Source organism: Pelodiscus sinensis, chromosome 11 (genome assembly GCF_049634645.1).
Source record: "Pelodiscus sinensis isolate JC-2024 chromosome 11, ASM4963464v1, whole genome shotgun sequence".
Classification (NCBI taxonomy): domain Eukaryota; kingdom Metazoa; phylum Chordata; order Testudines; family Trionychidae; genus Pelodiscus; species Pelodiscus sinensis.
The window spans coordinates 4,042,922-4,060,321 of NC_134721.1; the positions used below are offsets into that span (position 1 = coordinate 4,042,922).

The 17,400-nt window shown below is 49.9% G+C and overlaps 1 protein-coding gene across 2 annotated transcripts in view; it reads left to right on the top strand.

Moving 5' to 3' along the window:
• The first annotated feature begins 798 nt into the window (after window positions 1-798).
• The window catches only part of SYNPR (synaptoporin), a 231,591-nt gene continuing 214,989 nt past the window's right edge, over window positions 799-17,400 (top strand). For both annotated transcript variants that reach the window (XM_075938487.1, XM_075938486.1), the window contains exons 1-2: window positions 799-949; window positions 1,064-1,129. In XM_075938487.1, coding sequence (XP_075794602.1) covers window positions 932-949; window positions 1,064-1,129 — 84 coding nt within the window. In that variant the 5' untranslated portion in view covers window positions 799-931. The remainder of the gene's footprint in view (window positions 950-1,063; window positions 1,130-17,400) is intronic.

A 17,400-nucleotide genomic window follows, 5' to 3' on the forward strand; every position in this document is an offset into this window, starting at 1 on the left:
CCTCTCACCCTGCCCCCTCACCCTGCCCCCATCTCGACTCCTGGCCCCCTACCCTGCGCCCATACCTTCTTGGCCTGCCCCCTTCTCAGATCCTGCCTCTGCCCTCTCCCCCTGCCCCCTTCTCAGATCCTGCCCCTGCCCTCTCCCCCTGCCCCCTTCTCAGATCCTGCCCCTGCCCTCTCACCCTGCCCCCTTCTCAGATCCTGCCCCTGCCCTCTCCCCCTGCCCCCTTCTCAGATCCTGCCCCCTGCCCTCTCCCCCTGCCCCCTTCTCAGATCCTGCCCCTGCCCTCTCGCCCTGCCCCCTTCTCAGATCCTGCCCCTGCCCTCTCACCCTGCCCCCTCCTCAGATCCTGCCCCTGCCCTCTCACCCTGCCCCCATCTCGACTCCTGGCCCCCTACCCTGCGCCCATACCTTCTTGGCCTGCCCCCTTCTCAGATCCTGCCCCTGCCCTCTCACCCTGCCCCCTTCTCAGATCCTGCCCCTGCCCTCTCCCCCTGCCCCCTTCTCAGATCCTGCCCCTCTGCTTCCCCAATCTCTGCTCCTCGCCCCCATCTAAGCTCCTGAGTCCCCTCCCGACCTCCCCGTCCTTAGCTCCCCGCGCTGGCCGGAGGGCGCGCCCTGGCCTCTCCAGCGCCTTGCGCCCCGGGCGCGGGCAGCGCGCTCCTGCCCAGGCAGGCGGGGGAGAGGCTCCCGGTCCGCCCCTCCCTTGCCTCCGCCCAGCGCTTTCGGCTGGCGTGTGCCACAGCCCGGCGTGCCTGTGTGGAGGGAGCGCGGCGCCCGGCTCCTGGGTGGCTTCTCCGGGCGCGCAGCGGCGCAGGCACCGCGTCTCCAAGCGGCCTCTCCCGGCAGCTGCGCCCGGGCGCTGGGACGCGCTCGCTGGGGAGGGCGGTGAACTTCGGGGGTCGGGGGCAGAGGCGGCGGGGCAGCCATGGAGGCGGTGAACCAGGTACGGGGAGAGGGGCAGAGGCTGGGGCAGGGGCAGGGGCAGGGGCTGGCGCTGGCGCTGGCGCTGGCTCTCCGCCTGCTCCCTGATCCCGTCTTGTGTTTGCGTTCTCCCCAGCTCTCCTCCACGGGCACTTTCCGGGCGCTGAAGGAGCCGCTGGCTTTCCTGAGGGTGCTGGAGTGGGTAAGTGGGGAGGGGGAGGGGGATGTGTGGGGCAGGCCCAGGGCGGAGGATACAGCCTGGCGGGGTGTGGGGCCGGCCGTGGGGCTGGGGGCTGCGGCTGGCTGGCTCGCTCCCAGCGGGGGCATGGAGCTGTCCGGAGGGGGCGAGGCGTTTGCTGGCAGTGGTGCCTGTTTGTGTGCTGGGGTCCTGGGGATGGCTCCCTTCTGAACAAGCCCTTCCCCCCCTTCCCCCAGGGCTTGGGGGGGGAGGGTAGAGACGTGCCTTAGTGATGGGCTTGCTGCTTATCAGCTCGCCCCGAGCCTGGCCCGCCTCTGCAGTCCTGGGTGGGCTTTTGGCCATGGGGAAGGTGCTGTGGTCTGTGTGCGCACCCAAACCCTTGCTCTCTCTGCGGGGCATAGCCTGGATCGCCTCCCCCACCCCACCTGGAGCGGCATGCTGCAGGCAGGAGAGACTTTCCCAAAGTGTAAACACAGAGCAGGTTGTGGGCACATGCTCCCCTGGCAGCGATGGGCGAGGGCGGATGGGAATGGAAAGGAGACATGGATCCGGGGGAGAGATCACGAAGGGAAAGGCAGATTAAGGCTGAATTAGCCCCCCCTCCCCCCACACACACCCGAGTGGCTTCCCTATTCGACCCCTGCAAAGTTCTTTGGATGTAACCCTTCCTGCTTGGTGGGTTTCCCTCCCTACCTAGGAGATGTGTGTGTGTTCCCTTCCATGCTTCGCACGCCTAGAGGCAGGGGAGAATTGTGCTGGGTTTTCCCCCCCCCCATCCTCTCCCATTTCAAAAACCAAAAGCCCCCTCCTGCAGTGAGCAAGCGTGTGTCGCTGAGGAGCAAAAGCGGCAAGTCATGGGTTAGCGGGCGCGGTTTCGCTGATCTTTATTCGGAGTGAAATCTGCAGGTCAGATGACACCCATGGCCAGTAGGTCTGGAGGAGGAGCAGAGGCTGTCTGAAGGGAAAGTTCCGAGCATGTCTTATGGGATTAATCACATTCTCCTGATGCTACTGGCTGGGAAAGGCTGTACGATGCATAGCGCTCTGTGTGTGTGTGTGTGTCTGTGTGTGTGTGGGGGGGGGGTACCTCATTGGAAGGGGGATGTTCTGCTGTTTCATGGGGCTCTCGTGTCTCTGAGCCCGGCGTTATAATGTGCTGCCAGGGGACGCGTTGCTGCTGAGAGATGTTCTCTGCCCTGATTCTCTGCCCTCTGCTCTGGGATGTGTGTCCGTCCCAGCCGTGCTGGGCATTTGTACTCCAGGAATTCTGGGGCACTTGGAGCATCCGATTTTGTCCTGCCTGCATCGGTTTGTAACCAGGGGCTGGGCACTCATGGAGTTTTTGAGGAGAGGGTGTTTCCTGCTGCCGAATAAATACGATGGGTGGTTCTGAGTCACTGTGGCAATGTCACTCCTGGCCCTTTTTCGGTGTGGATAATTCAAGGCCCGTCCGGGGATGCAGAGTGGAAAGCTTTGGGCGCTTTCACAACATGCTTTTCAAACCATACGGTAGTTGTGAGTCAGCTGGGTGCAAAACTTTACAGCTCCCCTGGAGGGACCGACCCAAATGACCATCCTCTGTCTGGAGGCCTGTGGGATATGGATGTGGGGATCTTAGTCCATCCTCTGTCCGGAGGCCTGTGGGATATGGATGTGGGGATCTTAGTCCATCCTCTGTCCAGAGGCCTGTGGGATATGGATGTGGGGATCTTAGTCCATCCTCTGTCCGGAGGCCTGTGGGATATGGATGTGGGGATCTTAGTCCATCCTCTGTCCAGAGGCCTGTGGGATATGGATGTGGGGATCTTAGTCCATCCTCTGTCCAGAGGCCTGTGGGATATGGATGTGGGGATCTTAGTCCATCCTCTGTCCAGAGGCCTGTGGGATATGGATGTGGGGATCTTAGTCCATCCTCTGTCCAGAGGCCTGTGGGATATGGATGTGGGGATCTTAGTCCATCCTCTGTCCAGAGGCCTGTGGGATATGGATGTGGGGATCTTAGTCCATCCTCTGTCCGGAGGCCTGTGGGATATGGATGTGGGGATCTTAGTCCATCCTCTGTCCGGAGGCCTGTGGGATATGGATGTGGGGATCTTAGTCCATCCTCTGTCCGGAGGCCTGTGGGATATGGATGTGGGGATCTTAGTCCATCCTCTGTCCGGAGGCCTGTGGGATATGGATGTGGGGATCTTAGTCCAGTTTCTTCTGGAAAAGTGCCGGCTTCACCGACACTCCTACCTTGGCCGTCTCAATAAATATCCCAAACAAGAAGCAGCCTGGCCTAGACACCGGGCCCTTCCGGCTTCTCCGAGTGGTTCCTCCCAGGTTGTCTGGCCAGTGAGTGTCATTGGGCTGTGACGGAGGAGCAGACTTCTAGGGCAAACCACCCAGCACTCATAGAGAAGAGCGCTTGTGTCGTTGGAGACATGAAAACTGTTTGCCCAGGGCCGGCTAGATTTGCCAGCTTGTGTGTGTGACAGAGACACGTCTCTTGACTCCACTGATGCACATTAGATCAGGGGAGCCCCTTGCGTTGAAAGAGTGGGCAAGTGGTAACGATTTTGCTAAAATGTCAGAGGGTTTGGGGAAGGACTGTTCGTTCTAGACAGGTGTGTGTGAAACTCACAACGTTTCCCGACGTCTGATGTCTACGAGAGCGGGGCAGATTGTAAAAACCTTCCAGATGACTCATTTTTCTGCTTTTCCCAGTTTGCCCTTCTTTTCCCTCCCCCAATCTTTTTCCTCTTCTCCCCATCTCCCCTTACAGTCCTTTCTCCCTGCTCTCCATCTAGTGCTTCCGTATTCCCTTTTTCTCCACATTCATTTCTTCAGGATCTTAATTAAAAAAAAAAACCCCACTCCTGCAGATTCTGTGGTAGCTCTTGAATTCCACAGCAGCTACACAGCCTTTGGCACACTTGATCAGAACAGTCAAATTACAGCCCTAATTGCTGGATTTACAGCTGTTTCATTTTGGGTGTTAAATGGCGTGTGAGTGGTTTTTGTTTTATTCGAAAAAGGCTGACCACAATGGGGTTGATCAAAGCTGCTCTTGTTGGTAGTGATGAGTTTTTCTGGACTTTGTAAGGGATAGCTTATAAGGAGGTGTGTACAGTGTTGTGTGTTGGAGATTTGATAATGGACTTTTAATGTAATAAATTGGACTTTTGAAATCTTAAAAGAATCCTTTAAAGAAAATTTAAAGGACGTTCTGGAGCCTTGTTTTTGCTCCTTATGGTGCATAAAGGAGGCTTACATTTTTTTTTTCAGTCACCATAAATTCCGTAGCCTTTTTTCTGATTGTGGGTTTTTGTTTAAGCTTTGCAATATTAAAAAGTCAAGTCTGGTTCCCCCCCCTCCCCCCCCCCCCCCCCGGTTTTGCTAAATCGGATATTACAGATGTCTGTTGGGAGCTTCTTCACCATTGAATTGAATAGGCATTTGGAATGTTAGCCGAAAACATCCTTGTCTCCCAAAATGTTGCTCAGTCGGACTAGCTGAGGTAGATGTGTTTTTATTTCTAGAAGTAGACTGAAAATGGAATTTTAAGCAGTTGGACTAGCAAATTAGCAGCCCTCTTGTTTGTTTCACTTTTGTGATGTCATGAGGAGTGTTCCGGGAGAGGTAAGGTTTCCATTTCTAGTGTGAAACACTAACAGGAAAAATATTGAGTTGGGGGGAAAACTCTTTTTATATGTCATAAAGGAGCCAAACAAAAAAACAACCCAAAAGGAACCAAACTCCCTTTTCCTCCTTTGCAGGTCACCTCTGAATATGCCCCATTTGAATCAGAAATTGCATTTGTGCATATGATTTTTCTTAGTTCACTTCCTGCTCTTAGTGGTATTGTGGTCTTACTGTGGGATGTCAAGGAGCTGCCATGTTTCATCTCAGAAGCACCTGCCTTTTGGGGAAAAGCTGCCAATGCTCCCAGCAAAAGTGGTAAAGAAATGAATGAACTGGATTGATTTCAGTAAATTATCTCTCCGGAACGAGCTTTGGGAAGCCTTGAGAGTGGACAGTGCTGCAGTAACACTGGGTGCAAGGCTTAGTTATTGGGATGACTTTATCTTGAGCTTATGGTAGACAGGTGGAATTAAATCTTTTTTTTTTTTTAACTGGGATGGATACAGCAGCCACAAGTTTAGATGAGCACATTTTAAACATTATTCAGACTCCTATTTTGCAGTAAAACCCTTTCCGATGTATCAGTTAGGCCCCTAGAAAGAATGGCTCATGGGCTAACTCTTGCTAATCAACAGATACATTAATTATAAACACTGATTATGACAGAGCTTTTGGAAGGGCTAGCAAACTCAGAAAGCCCATGACTGCTGGAGAGGTAAGCACAATATTTGCAAATCTGGGTCATTAGTGGAATGGGTTTAGAATCAAAACGGTGAAACTATGTCCACATCGAAAAACCACCACACAGCTGAGCGAAATTCAGCGTTCATGTCAATCATTTCTAAGGAGAAGAGACAGATCTTGAAAAGCAGGGCACTGGTAGATCGGTACTGGAGACACTTACCCAAAGTGTACTTGATGCATGGTTTCTCTCTGTGGTCCAGTATCATCTTTTGACCAGCACCAAATATCCAAAGAGATAATGCTGTAAAAGGAGGGATATTTAAAAGGGCTGGTTTCTCTGGATGCCAATGCAAGTCTGTGTGTAATATATTTTCATTTATATCTCTCATGTGCATCATCAGTGCTGCTTTGTAATCTCATTTCAAGTCAAATTATGGAGTTGGGATTTAGAGCCTAAATTGGTTTAGGTCCTGAAAAACCAAGGTGAGAAAAGAGATTTGCAAAAGTTTTAAACTCTAACAAGCTATTCCTCAGCGGAGGTGGTATTACTGCAAATACAGAACACTAGCACTATAACACAACATTTACAGATCTGTCATTCATTGTGCAGTAAGACAATTAGAGATGGACAGTCTGGATTTTAAGTGTTTTGCTTTTTGGAATCGGTGTCAAAATGTTGGAAAGACTTACTAAAAGGCAGTTCTGTTTGCCATTCTTTAGACCCTTGTTTGTTGCCATTAGAAACATTTGCCTGAAAATAGGATATTTGTCTCTCAAGGGATCATCTGTTTCTATGGCTTATTTCTTTCACTGCAAGCCTCAGCAGCCAGTTGTGATGTTACAAACAGAGCCTTGCGTAGTCAGCTGAGAAATGCCTGTCTTGCCTGTAATGAACAATTTAGGGGGGTAAGGAAAAGCAGAATTCTCTCAAGCTATAGATATAGACACACAGTCTCACACCCACATGCATGGGTATATGCACAAAAATATACAGCATGTATTGTTGGCAGAATTGTTTTTTAAATACATGGTGTTTCCAAAGTGCTCCTTAATTTAGCCATATCCGGAAGGATTTCTGCTGTTTCTCTCTCATTGGCGCACATGCAAAAAGTTCATCCCCCAAGGTGAAGTTGGATTCTTGATGTGTTCATAGTTCTGTCTATCAAAAAGGTCTGAGCCAACATAGCGCTTGTAATATCTACACCAAAATCCTGGGTAAACCGCGGAGAAACAAAAGGGTAAAATTGCTGTGGAGTTAAGAACACTGGGTGCTCTGATTGCCTTGCTAATCACGTTTCTGTTGTGTTTGTGGTTTTCAAAAGCTAGGTAGTAAGCTCTCCAGTCTGGAGAACCGAGTGTCATGTCGGCCTCGTCTGCACTAGGTTTATTTCTCAGTTTTCCCACCCATTCCCCTTCACCAGTGAGAAGGTGCAAAGTACCTTCCTGATTTGAACAGGATACAGACAACACCTGGCTACTTGTAGCCCCTTCTACACTAGTATGACAGCAACAATGGGGCCATTTTTTTTGGGGGGGGGAATGTAATGTAGATATCTTCCCCCCTCAGTGTAAGCAGGGACTCTTTTTACCAGGGATCACATAGGCCAGCTCTACGCTAGACCCTGCAGGTCCACTTAAGGTACGCAACTCCAGCTACATAGAATATGTAGAATACGTAGCTGGAGTCTGCTTACCTTAAGCTGAGCTTGCCAGCATCCCCACAGCAAGAGGACGACAGGGGCAAACACTCCCATCGACTTTCCTTGCAAGGAGTAAGAGCAGAAGTACCAGATGCCAGCAGAGGCACCCTCTGAGTTTGATTTAGCAAGTCTTAACTAGACTCACTAAATCAAACTCCAGAAGGTCGATCGCAGCCGTGTTGATCTTCCGCAGATTAAAGACAAGGCCTATGTCAATTACACGGAAGGACAAATCATTAGGCCAGAATTTCAAAAAGAGAATCACCAGGCAGGTGAAAGTGGCTGGTTATAGGTGCTCACCCCACCCCATCCGGGACTGCCCCAGCTCTCGGCCTCTCACCCCTGAGCTGCCCTTCAATGGGGGCTGAAGCGTACTCCCCCGGATTTGTACAGGGGCAAATCCTGTTCCCCTTTGTCATGATCAGGGAGCGAGGAGAAATGGACAAACATAATTGAGTTAAGGACCTGAGCAACGCGGGGCGAATGTGCTGATGTGACAGAAAGTCAAAGCTCTTGACAAATTGGTAGCAGCAGCCTTGCTTTTGTTTCGGTGCCAGGGCTTAAATTCAGCAGGAGCTATTTTCAAGCCCCCTGAAGTTTTATAGCATGTTGGTGGGGGGAGGAGGGGTCTTTGGAAAATACTCAGAATTCAAGCCCGGCTCCGTGCTGTTTGTCAGCTGACCCACAGCATGTGTTCGCTTTGCTTGGTATAAAAGACATTGGTAGCGGAGTGTTCCCAAGTGTGTGGACATGACCTATGAGGAGAGGCTGAGGGATTTGGGTTTGTTTAGACTGCAGAAGAGAAGAGTGAGGGGGGATTTGAGAGCAGCCTTCAACTGCCTGAGGGGGGTTCCAAAGAGGATGGGGAGAGGCTGTTCTCAGTAGTGACAGATGGCAGAACAAGGAGCAATGGGCTCAAGTTGCAGTGGGGGAGGTCTAGGTTGGATATTAGGAAAAACTATTTCCCTAGGAGGGTGGGGAAGCGCTGGGATGGGTTCCCTAGGGAGGGGGTGGAATCTCCATCCCTAGAGGTTTTTAAGTCCCGGCTTGACCAAGCCCTGGCTGGCAAGGCCGCATTATGACTTTTGTGGGCCCTAGGCACTTTTCGCCTTCGTGGGCCCCTTCCTCCATAAAAAAAAATTAAAAATTATTTTTGATATAACTTTAAATACGTCAACATTTTTTTTTCTGTATTAGGCAAAATGTAATAGATTTTCCTGGGCCCTAAAAGTTTCATTTTTTTCTGATGAGAGAAAAAAATTAAAACATTTTCTTCAACCCTAAAAGTTTTTTTATTCTTCTGATTTTAAAAGAAATTAAAACCTTTTCTGGGCTGCTAAAAGTATCGTGGGCCCCAGGCACTGTGCCTACTGGATAAGTCGGCCCTGCTGGCTGGGATGATGGAGTTGGGGTGGGTCCTGCTTTGGGCAGGGGGCTGGACTCGATGACTCCTGAGGTCTCTTCCAGCCCTGGGATTCCCTGTTTCTAAAAGCCATCAGGAGGGGTGGGCCCCTAGATAAACAGGGTCATCCGGCCCTTTGGGGTCACGTGGGTAAAACCTTAGCACCTGCTTTGAGTAAGACATTTCTGGTCTACGGGCCCACGGGTTTGAAATCAGCCTGGGTGAGTTTGATTTCTGCCACTCATCTGAGCTCCGCAAAGGGGCAACTTAGACATGGCAGGCCAGGAATGGGAACTGTGTCAGCTGGATGCAGAGATTTGATCCCAGTGCAGGGCCAGGACCAGCCCTTGGCCCTCGGCGTCCCAGATGAGGAACATCTTCACTGCCCCCCTCCATGTGTTAAACGGCTTATTTTTGTGTTGCATGTGTAGCCCATTTCATGCCTTCTGTGCCAGGTTTGCAGGTGCGATTCAGCCCGGCCCTATCAGACAAAAGATATGCATGCTAGGAGCTGGTGAGTCTTGAACCTTGCACCCAGCCTCTTGTGGCAGGAGCCTTAAGAACAGATTTCGTCCTGATAACGGGCACCGTGACTCTTGCATATAACTTCCCCCGGAGCTCCCAGGGAAACTCTGCCACTTGCATTATTTGTGTGATTTGGGAGGGGCTGGCAGCTGGATTCTCCATTTAGAATCAGGGCTCTGTTACAGACCGGTCAGTTTAACATCTGTACCAGGGAAGATAATGGAGCAGGTAATTAAGGAAATCATATGCAAACACTTGGAAGGTAATAAAGTGATAGGGAATAGCCAGCATGGGTTTGTGAAGAACAAGTCACGCCAAACTAATCTGATAGCTTTCTTTGATAAGATAACGAGCCTTGTGGATAAGGGAGAAGCGGTGGATGTGGTATACCTAGACTTTAGTAAGGCATTTGATACGGTCTCGCATGATATTCTTATTGATAAACTAGGCAAATATAACTTAGATAGGGCCACGATAAGGTGGGTGCATAATTGGCTGGATAACCGTAGTCAGAGAGTTGTTGTTAACGGTGCTAAATCCTGCTGGAAAGGGATAACAAGTGGAGTTCCGCAAGGGTCTGTTTTGGGACCCGTATTGTTCAATATCTTCATCGATGATGTAGATATTGGGATAGAGAGTACGCTTATTAAGTTTGCAGATGATACCAAACTGGGTGGGGTTGCAACTTCTTTGGAGGATAGGGACATAATTCAAAATGACCTTAGCAAGTTAGAGAAATGGTCAGAGGTAAACAGGATGAAGTTTAATAAAGAGAAATGCAAAGTGCTCCACTTAGGAAGGAACAATCAGTTCCATACATACAAGATGGGAAGCGACTGTCTAGGAAGGAGCATGGCGGAAAGGGATCTAGGGGTCATAGTGGACCACAAGTTGAATATGAGTCAACAGTGTGATGCTGTTGCAAAAAAAAGCAAATATGATTCTAGGTTGTATCAGCAGGTGTGTTGTAAGCAAAACTCGTGAAGTCATTCTGCCGCTCTACTCAGCACTAGTTAGGCCTCAGCTGGAGTACTGTGTCCAGTTCTGGGCGCCACATTTCAAGAAAGATGTGGAGAAATTGGAAAGGGTACAGAGAAGAGCGACAAGAATGATTAAAGGTTTAGAGAACATGACCTATGAAGCCAGGCTTCATGAACTGGGCTTGTTTAGTTTGGAAAAAAGAAGATAAAGGGGGGACATGATAGCGGTTTTCAAATATCTAAAAGGGTGTCACAAGGAGGAAGGAGAAAATTTGTTCCTCTTGGTTTCTGAGGACAGGACAAGGAGTAATGGGCTTAAAGTGCAGCAAGGGAGCTTTAGATTGGACATTAGGAAAAAATTCCTGTCAGGGTGGTCAAATATTGGAATAAATTGCCAAGGGAGGTGGTGGAATCTCCCTCTCTGGAGATATTTAAGAACAGGTTAGATAGACATCTGTCAGGGATGGTGTAGACGGAGCTTGGTCCTGCCTTGAGGGCGGGGGGCTGGACTCGATGAACTCTCGAGGTCCCTTCCAGTCCTATGATTCTATGTGAGGCGGAGTAAAAACACACAGGACAGTCTAGGCCAGTGGTCACCAACCAGTCGATCAGGATCGGCCGGTAGATCTTAGAGCCTCTGACAGGTGATCCTGAGTAGTTTGGCTGGGAAGTTATCAAGTGCCAGGACTTCAGCCTCCCCTCCTCCCACGGCCCTGCTGCTCCTGCCCAGCGCCGCCTCCTGGGAGCCTCCTGCTTGTTATGCAGGGAGGGGGAGACAGGGGCAGGGGGCGCTGATGTCACTCTGTCCTCCGTCTTCACAAAGTAAGGAGGGCGGGGCCTCAGAAAAGAGGCGGGGCAGGGGCGGGGCCTCGGAGAAGGGGCGGGCCAGGGGTGCTTGGGTTTGAGGTGGATCCAGGGCTGGCTTACATTCAAAAAAGGTTGGAGACTGCTGGTCTAGGCCCTCAAGTGCCCGGAATCTATTTTTAGACAAGATGCCACAGTTCCTAGGCAAGGTTAGGGCAAAGGAGGTAAAAGCAAGCAGAACACGTGTCGGGCTTCCGACTCTCAGGATATTTAGTGTTTTTTCTTAAAGCCTCAGCTGCTGGAGTCACGTGATTACATGTGATTTTTCAGCTTTCCCTGAAAAACAAAGGAACATTGCTAGTCTTCATGGCAACTAGAAGATGCAAACGCCCACGGATCAGACACCACAAGACAGGAGGACTGCAAAGTTCATTCTGGATAACTATCTCATTTCTGTGAGAATTTCAGGCTGTTTGAACAGGTGGGGCTGGCACACTGCACATGTTGACGTAGTTCAGCTCCATATGGGAACAAGCTGAGCTTCACTCAGGCCTTGCCGATAGGAGCTGCGCCAAGTTTTTTTTTTTCATCTGAAAGTTACTAAGAACCTCTCTAGTCCGGCACCCTCGGGACCTGATCAGTGCCAAACCAGACAATTTGCTGAACCCTGGGAGGTCAGTTTTGTCTAGCTGCATCACCAACCCTTCCGCTTCTTGCTGGGCTCTGAGAAGACACCACGGGGTAAATCAGAGCTAAATCACAGCACAGAACACTGCGAGCCAGGACTGGTGGCTGTAAACAAACTTTATGGGACCGCGGGAAACTTGGCCACATCCATGATAAGCAAGACATCCGGCTCACTAAAATCATGCCAGACCCCGGATGGTGCTGAACTAGAGAGGTTCAACCTGAATTACAAAAGGAGCCTAGACAAAATAGGATTTATGGCTTTCAATTTTTTTTTGATGACTTGGACAAAATTTGGAGGCATGGGATTGTTCTGAATGGTTCCCTTTTAATTAACTACATGCTAATCTCAAAAGTACAGTTGACAAGAAACATTGGACCCAGGATTGATGTAATTGTGTCAGTAACTTTAGAATTAAAATGATCTGGGTACAGATGTCTTTGTGCTTGATAATTCAGTATTTGCTGCATTATTTCATCTGTTTTGAGATGGGAACTGAACATGTTTTTATCAATGGAGACCATAGTTGCTTAGTGTATTTGTCTGTGTCTCAAGATGCAAAAAAAATTGGCGCTGGTTTTGATGGTGTTTGTCCGAGAGTTCAAAGAAGACCCTCAGCTTCCAGCAGAAAAGCCTATAATGGGAGAACAGAGACAAAGAGTCTGCTAGCATTAGCTACGTTCCCCTTTGCTTTTGTGACTCTAACCTGCAGGCAGCAACCGTGAGGACAGGGGACTCGACTTGATGATATTTCCAGGTCCCTTGCAGTTCTAGTTTTCTGTGATTCCAAGTAAAGACTTGCAAAGATCAACTTTTAATGGGGATATGCTGTGCCTCTACATAGAAACGCATCACAACTGGCGATAAGCATTTCCTCGGATAGCTATCTACCTGCCTTGAAGGACCGAATTAGCCAGACCGTCTATAATAGTGCCCTCAGGTGATTGTTAATAACTTTATGATTAGAGCAGGTTCTGAATTTTATGAGGGGGCATATCAGTTTTAATGAATCTTCCATTAGGAAAGTAAAGGTCCAGGATAAAGTCTCTTTTTCCAAGGGGTAGGAAAGGATTATAACACTCACATGTGTGTCTAGACTGGCAAGGTTTTCCGCAAAAGCAGCTGCTTTTGCGGAAAAACTTGCCAGCTATCTACACTGGCCGCTTGAATTTCCACAAGAACACTGACTTCCTACTGTCTGAAATCAGTGCTTCTTGCGGAAATACTATGCTGCTCCTGTTCTGGCAAAAGTCCTTTTGCGCAAAGCTTTTGCGCAAAAGGGCCAGTGTAGACAGCTCAGATTTCTTTTGCACAAAAAAGCCCCGATCGCGAAAATGGCGATCGGGGCTTTTTTGCGGAAAAGCGCATCTAGATTGGCATGGATGCTTTTCCGCAAAAAGTGCTTTTGCGGAAAAGCGTCCTGCCAATCTAGACGCTCTGTTCCGCAAATGCTTTTAACGGAAAAGTTTTCCGTTAAAAGCACTTGCAGAAAATCATGCCAGTCTAGATGTAGGCACATGAGTCTCCCACATCTCAGGAAATGCCAACCACAGAGTGAAGAAATGGCGCAAAACAGGAAACTCTTTGGAGTTATGGAGTTTGTCTTCGAAGCTGGCGAGATGCGTTCTTGGTTAGGCTTCTTTCTGATGGGAGAAAAGCTGGGGAGAAAAGCTGGTGTTAGAGTGTGTGTGTGTGTGTGTGTGTGTGTGTGTGTGTGTGTGTGTGTGTGTGTGTGTGTGTGTGTGTGTGAACGTTATAAGCATTCAAACGAGGGGCTGGGGAGAGAGGCTGATTAATGCTGAACATTTATTATATATGCAAGTGAAGAGTCTGTGAAGGGAAAAGCAAAAATGATTTGACTTTCAAAGTAGCATGAAGAGGCATGGAGACAGAACTGTGCCATTAGAGAGACACTCCAGCAATATGTATCAGAAGGATTCCTGCCAATTTATATCAAGGAGATGCTTCAGTCATTCCTTTCCTATAAATTGGCAGCTGGATAATTTCAGCCCCAGGATACAAAGCCCTGCAAATGGCCGTGTGGGTGCAAATCCTGCAGAGTGGGTTGGGAAAGGCTGGGAAGTAAGGGCATGTCTTCACTACACTGACGATCCGCTGCTGCTGCGATTGATCTTCCGGAGTTTGATGTAGCGAGTCTAGTTAAGACTCGCTCAGTCGAACTCAGAGGGCACCCCTGCAGGCATCCAGTACTACTCCTTTTGTGAGGCATAAGGGAAGCCGACAGGAACATTTCCTCCCATTGGCCTCCCGCTGTGGGGACACCGCCAAGGAGACGCTTCACGTGGTGAGCAAGAGCTACTGTTCCCATTTGACGCCTGAGTTTTGGATCCCTGACTTGAAGGCCTTGGTAACTGTGGTTCCATTAACATTTTTTGTGCAATCACGTAGCAATCCAAAGAGAAGACATCAGTTCCTCCCCGCCTCTGAATGTTCACCGGTCTTAGAGAAAGGAAACCTTTAGTTTAGGGATGTAACAATCCCTTTCATTAGTTAACCCATTAAACGTTAATATTAAACGGTGGGCGGGCGGGTTGGAGTGGCCCCTGCACCGGGGACACAGGCTGCTCCAGACCAACTGCTTCTGACCCCATGCTGGGCTGCTAGCTCCCAGCCCATGCAGGCTTGCAGGCTGGGAGTCGGCAGCATCATGTGGGGCAGAAGTGGCAGCGGGGGAGAGAGGAGACTGCTGCATCTTGCCCCATGCAAGGCTGCCGACTCCCAGTTAAGGGTGATGCTTACTGAGTAAGGGTATGTCTACACTACAGCGCTAATTCGAACTAACTTAATTCGAATTAGTTAATTCAAACTAAGCTAATTCGAACTAGTGCATCTAGACCTAAAAACTAGTTCGAATTAGCATTTTGCTAATTCGAACTAGCATATCCACACAGAGTGGACCCTGAACCGAGGTTAAGGATGGCCGGAAGCAGTGCTGGCAGGGCATCAGGTTAGGACTTAGAGCGTGGAGCTGCTGTCTCAGGCTAGCCGAGGGCTGTGTTTAAAGGGATCCGACCCCCACCCCGGACAGACAGTTCTCAGGGGTTCCCCGCTTGCAAAACAGTCCTGGCTTGGAGTGCCCTGAGTGCCCACACTCGGCACATCACAGCACTCGGCCATCAGCCCGGCTGCACTTGACACAAGCTGCCATCCAGGGGGGGTGTAAATCAGGGGGCTGCAAGAGAGCTTCCATCCCGAGGAGCCCACAGAGCCAGCCCAGTCCTCCCCATTGGGGGCTCGTACCCCATTCCTCCCTCACCTCCTTCCACTTACCCATCCCTAGCCCCCCTTCCTCATGTACAAAATAAAGGACACGTGTGTTCAAAAATAGAAACTCTCTTTATTGAACAAAACTTGGGGAGACTGGGAAAAGGAGGTGGGAGGGGGAAGAGAGAGGGTGGGAGAGGGGAGGGCAACTAAAATGATCAGGGGTTTGGAACAGGTCCCATATGAAGAGAGGCTAAAGAGACTGGGACTTTTCAGCTTAGAAAAGAGGAGACTGAGGGGGGATATGATAGAGGTCTATAAAAGCACGAGTGGGGTGCATAAATAAAAGTTCTTCATTAGTTCCCATAATAGAAGGACTAGAGGACACTAAAGGAAAGGAATGGGTAGCAGGCTTCAAACTAACAACAGAAAGTTCTTCTTCACAAAGCAAATAGTCAACCTATGGAACTCCTTGCTGCAGGAGGCTGTGAAGGCTAGAACTAGAACAGAGTTTAAAGAGAAGTTAGATAAATTCATGGAGGTTGGGTCCATGGAGTGCTATTAACCAGCGGGTAGAAATGGTGTCCCTGGCCTCTGTTTGTGGAAGGCTGGAGATGGATGGCACGAAACAAATGGCTTGGTCATTGTCTTCGGTCCATCCGCACCAGGGTCCCTAGTGTTGGCCGCTGTCGGCAGACAGGCTACTGGCCTAGATGGACCTTTGGTCTGACCCAGTACGGCCATTCTAAGCTCAGGGTTCAGGGTCGGGGGTCTCACTAGACCACCCTGATTTTCATGCAAACCTGCTCCTGGGTGGCCAGGCTGGCAGCTCTCCTGCCCTAGACAGCCACTTTCCTATGCCTAGTGCGGACGTCGTGGATGAGGTCCACGATCTCCGCACTAGACCAGGTGGGCACCCTCCTCTAGCAGACCTGGGCAGGCTCCCGGGAGCAACCAGCCTGGTCCCAGGAAGAGGCGGAGGGCTGGGTGGCAGCGGGTGGCTGGCTCGTGCCGTGCCAGGTGCAGGGTCTGCTGGCTGGGTGCTGGCAGGCTTGCACCTGGCACGGGCACCGTAGCCAGCCCGTGCCCCTTTAAGGGGTCCGGGGCCGAGAGGGGGACAGATGAGTTTCCCTGGTGGTGCCCAGAGTGGCCACTAGGGAAAGCTGGGGAGGGCTAGCCTCCCACTAGTTCGAATTAAGTGGCTACACAGCCCTTAATTCGAACTAGTTAATTCGAACTAGGCGTTAGTCCTCGTAGAATGAGGTTTACCTAGTTCGAATTAAGCGCTCCGCTAGTTCTAATTAAGTTCGAACTAGCGGTTTGCCTGTGTAGCGCCTATCAAAGTTAATTCGAACTAACGTCTGTTAGTTCGAATTAACTTTGTAATGTAGACATACCCTAACAGATTAATCGATATCCCTACTTTAGTCACTTTTTACTGAAGCGATCATATGATGGTACAGAAAACACATGATACTGTCCCAGGCACTGTAATCTAGGAAGAGGTTCCTTCTAATTTTTTTCCATCCATGTGCAGAATAAATTTTATGTGCACCGAGACATGTGCGGATGTGCACCACCTGTAGAAACGTAAGTTTCTGGCTGTAGGTGCTCTGCTAATTTGCTGGGTGGCATATGTATCTCTTCTGGAGAGCTCAAGTCCTCAGCTCACAGGGAACAGGGCTCAGTTCCACACTTATGCAAATGCACGCTTTCCCCTTTTGCATGAGAGACAGTTAAATGTCATAACAGGCCTGGCAAACAATGCATGAACTAGTGCACAGCTACCTTTGTGAGCAGTCGCACACCTTGCTACAACACAAGAGTACATGTCACTCGCATATTTTTCTCTTGCCAGAGCATTTGCCGTGACTACAAACAGTGCGAAAGGTCACCGGAGATGCCATGCGGATGAGCTGCTTTTAACGTGTCATGTTAAGAAAGGCTTGTGTAGGGCAAAACGTGACCTTGTTGCTAAGGTGACGGCATCTTGGGTTTTGACAGACATTGAACATAGGCGAATTGTAGATTGTTGCTTCATTTAATCAGCATTGTTTACCTTTGTGGCCATTTTGACAGAAGAAGGTTTTTCACATTCAAAAGATGTTACTTTGTTAACTAGAGTGGCTCCCTCCTTTTTCCCCCCTGCCATCCTCTTTAAGAAGGTGCTTAGAGTGTATATAATTATGGCTTTTTCAGTGGCTCTGGCTGTGATGCAGAATACGGCATTATACTCTTGGCAATGGGGTACTTTCAGCTAAGGACGTTTTTCTGAAGAAGGGCCGTACTGCATAAATCAAGAACTGGAAGCATTAGCAGCCCATGCGTAGCTGTGCATGCTCAACCGCCTGTCTGATTGGTGTGGGTGTGTCAATCTCTGAGTCTTAGCCGGATGCATGTGCAAAGCCCAGGTTGAATATGGACTTGGAGGCGCATACGTGCTAGGGATGTAAAAGGTTAGCTGGTTAACCGGTGGGGCTGGAGCAGGGCTCTGCTCTACCCCCCAGAGGGCTTGCTGGAGAGCCCCTGTCCAGGGCAAGCATGCCCCCCGGCGCCCCAACAGGTTACATGCTGGTTCCCTGGGAGCATGGTTGACAGAGGCTGCTGGACTGTTCCCAGTATGTCTGTGTGTGTGTATA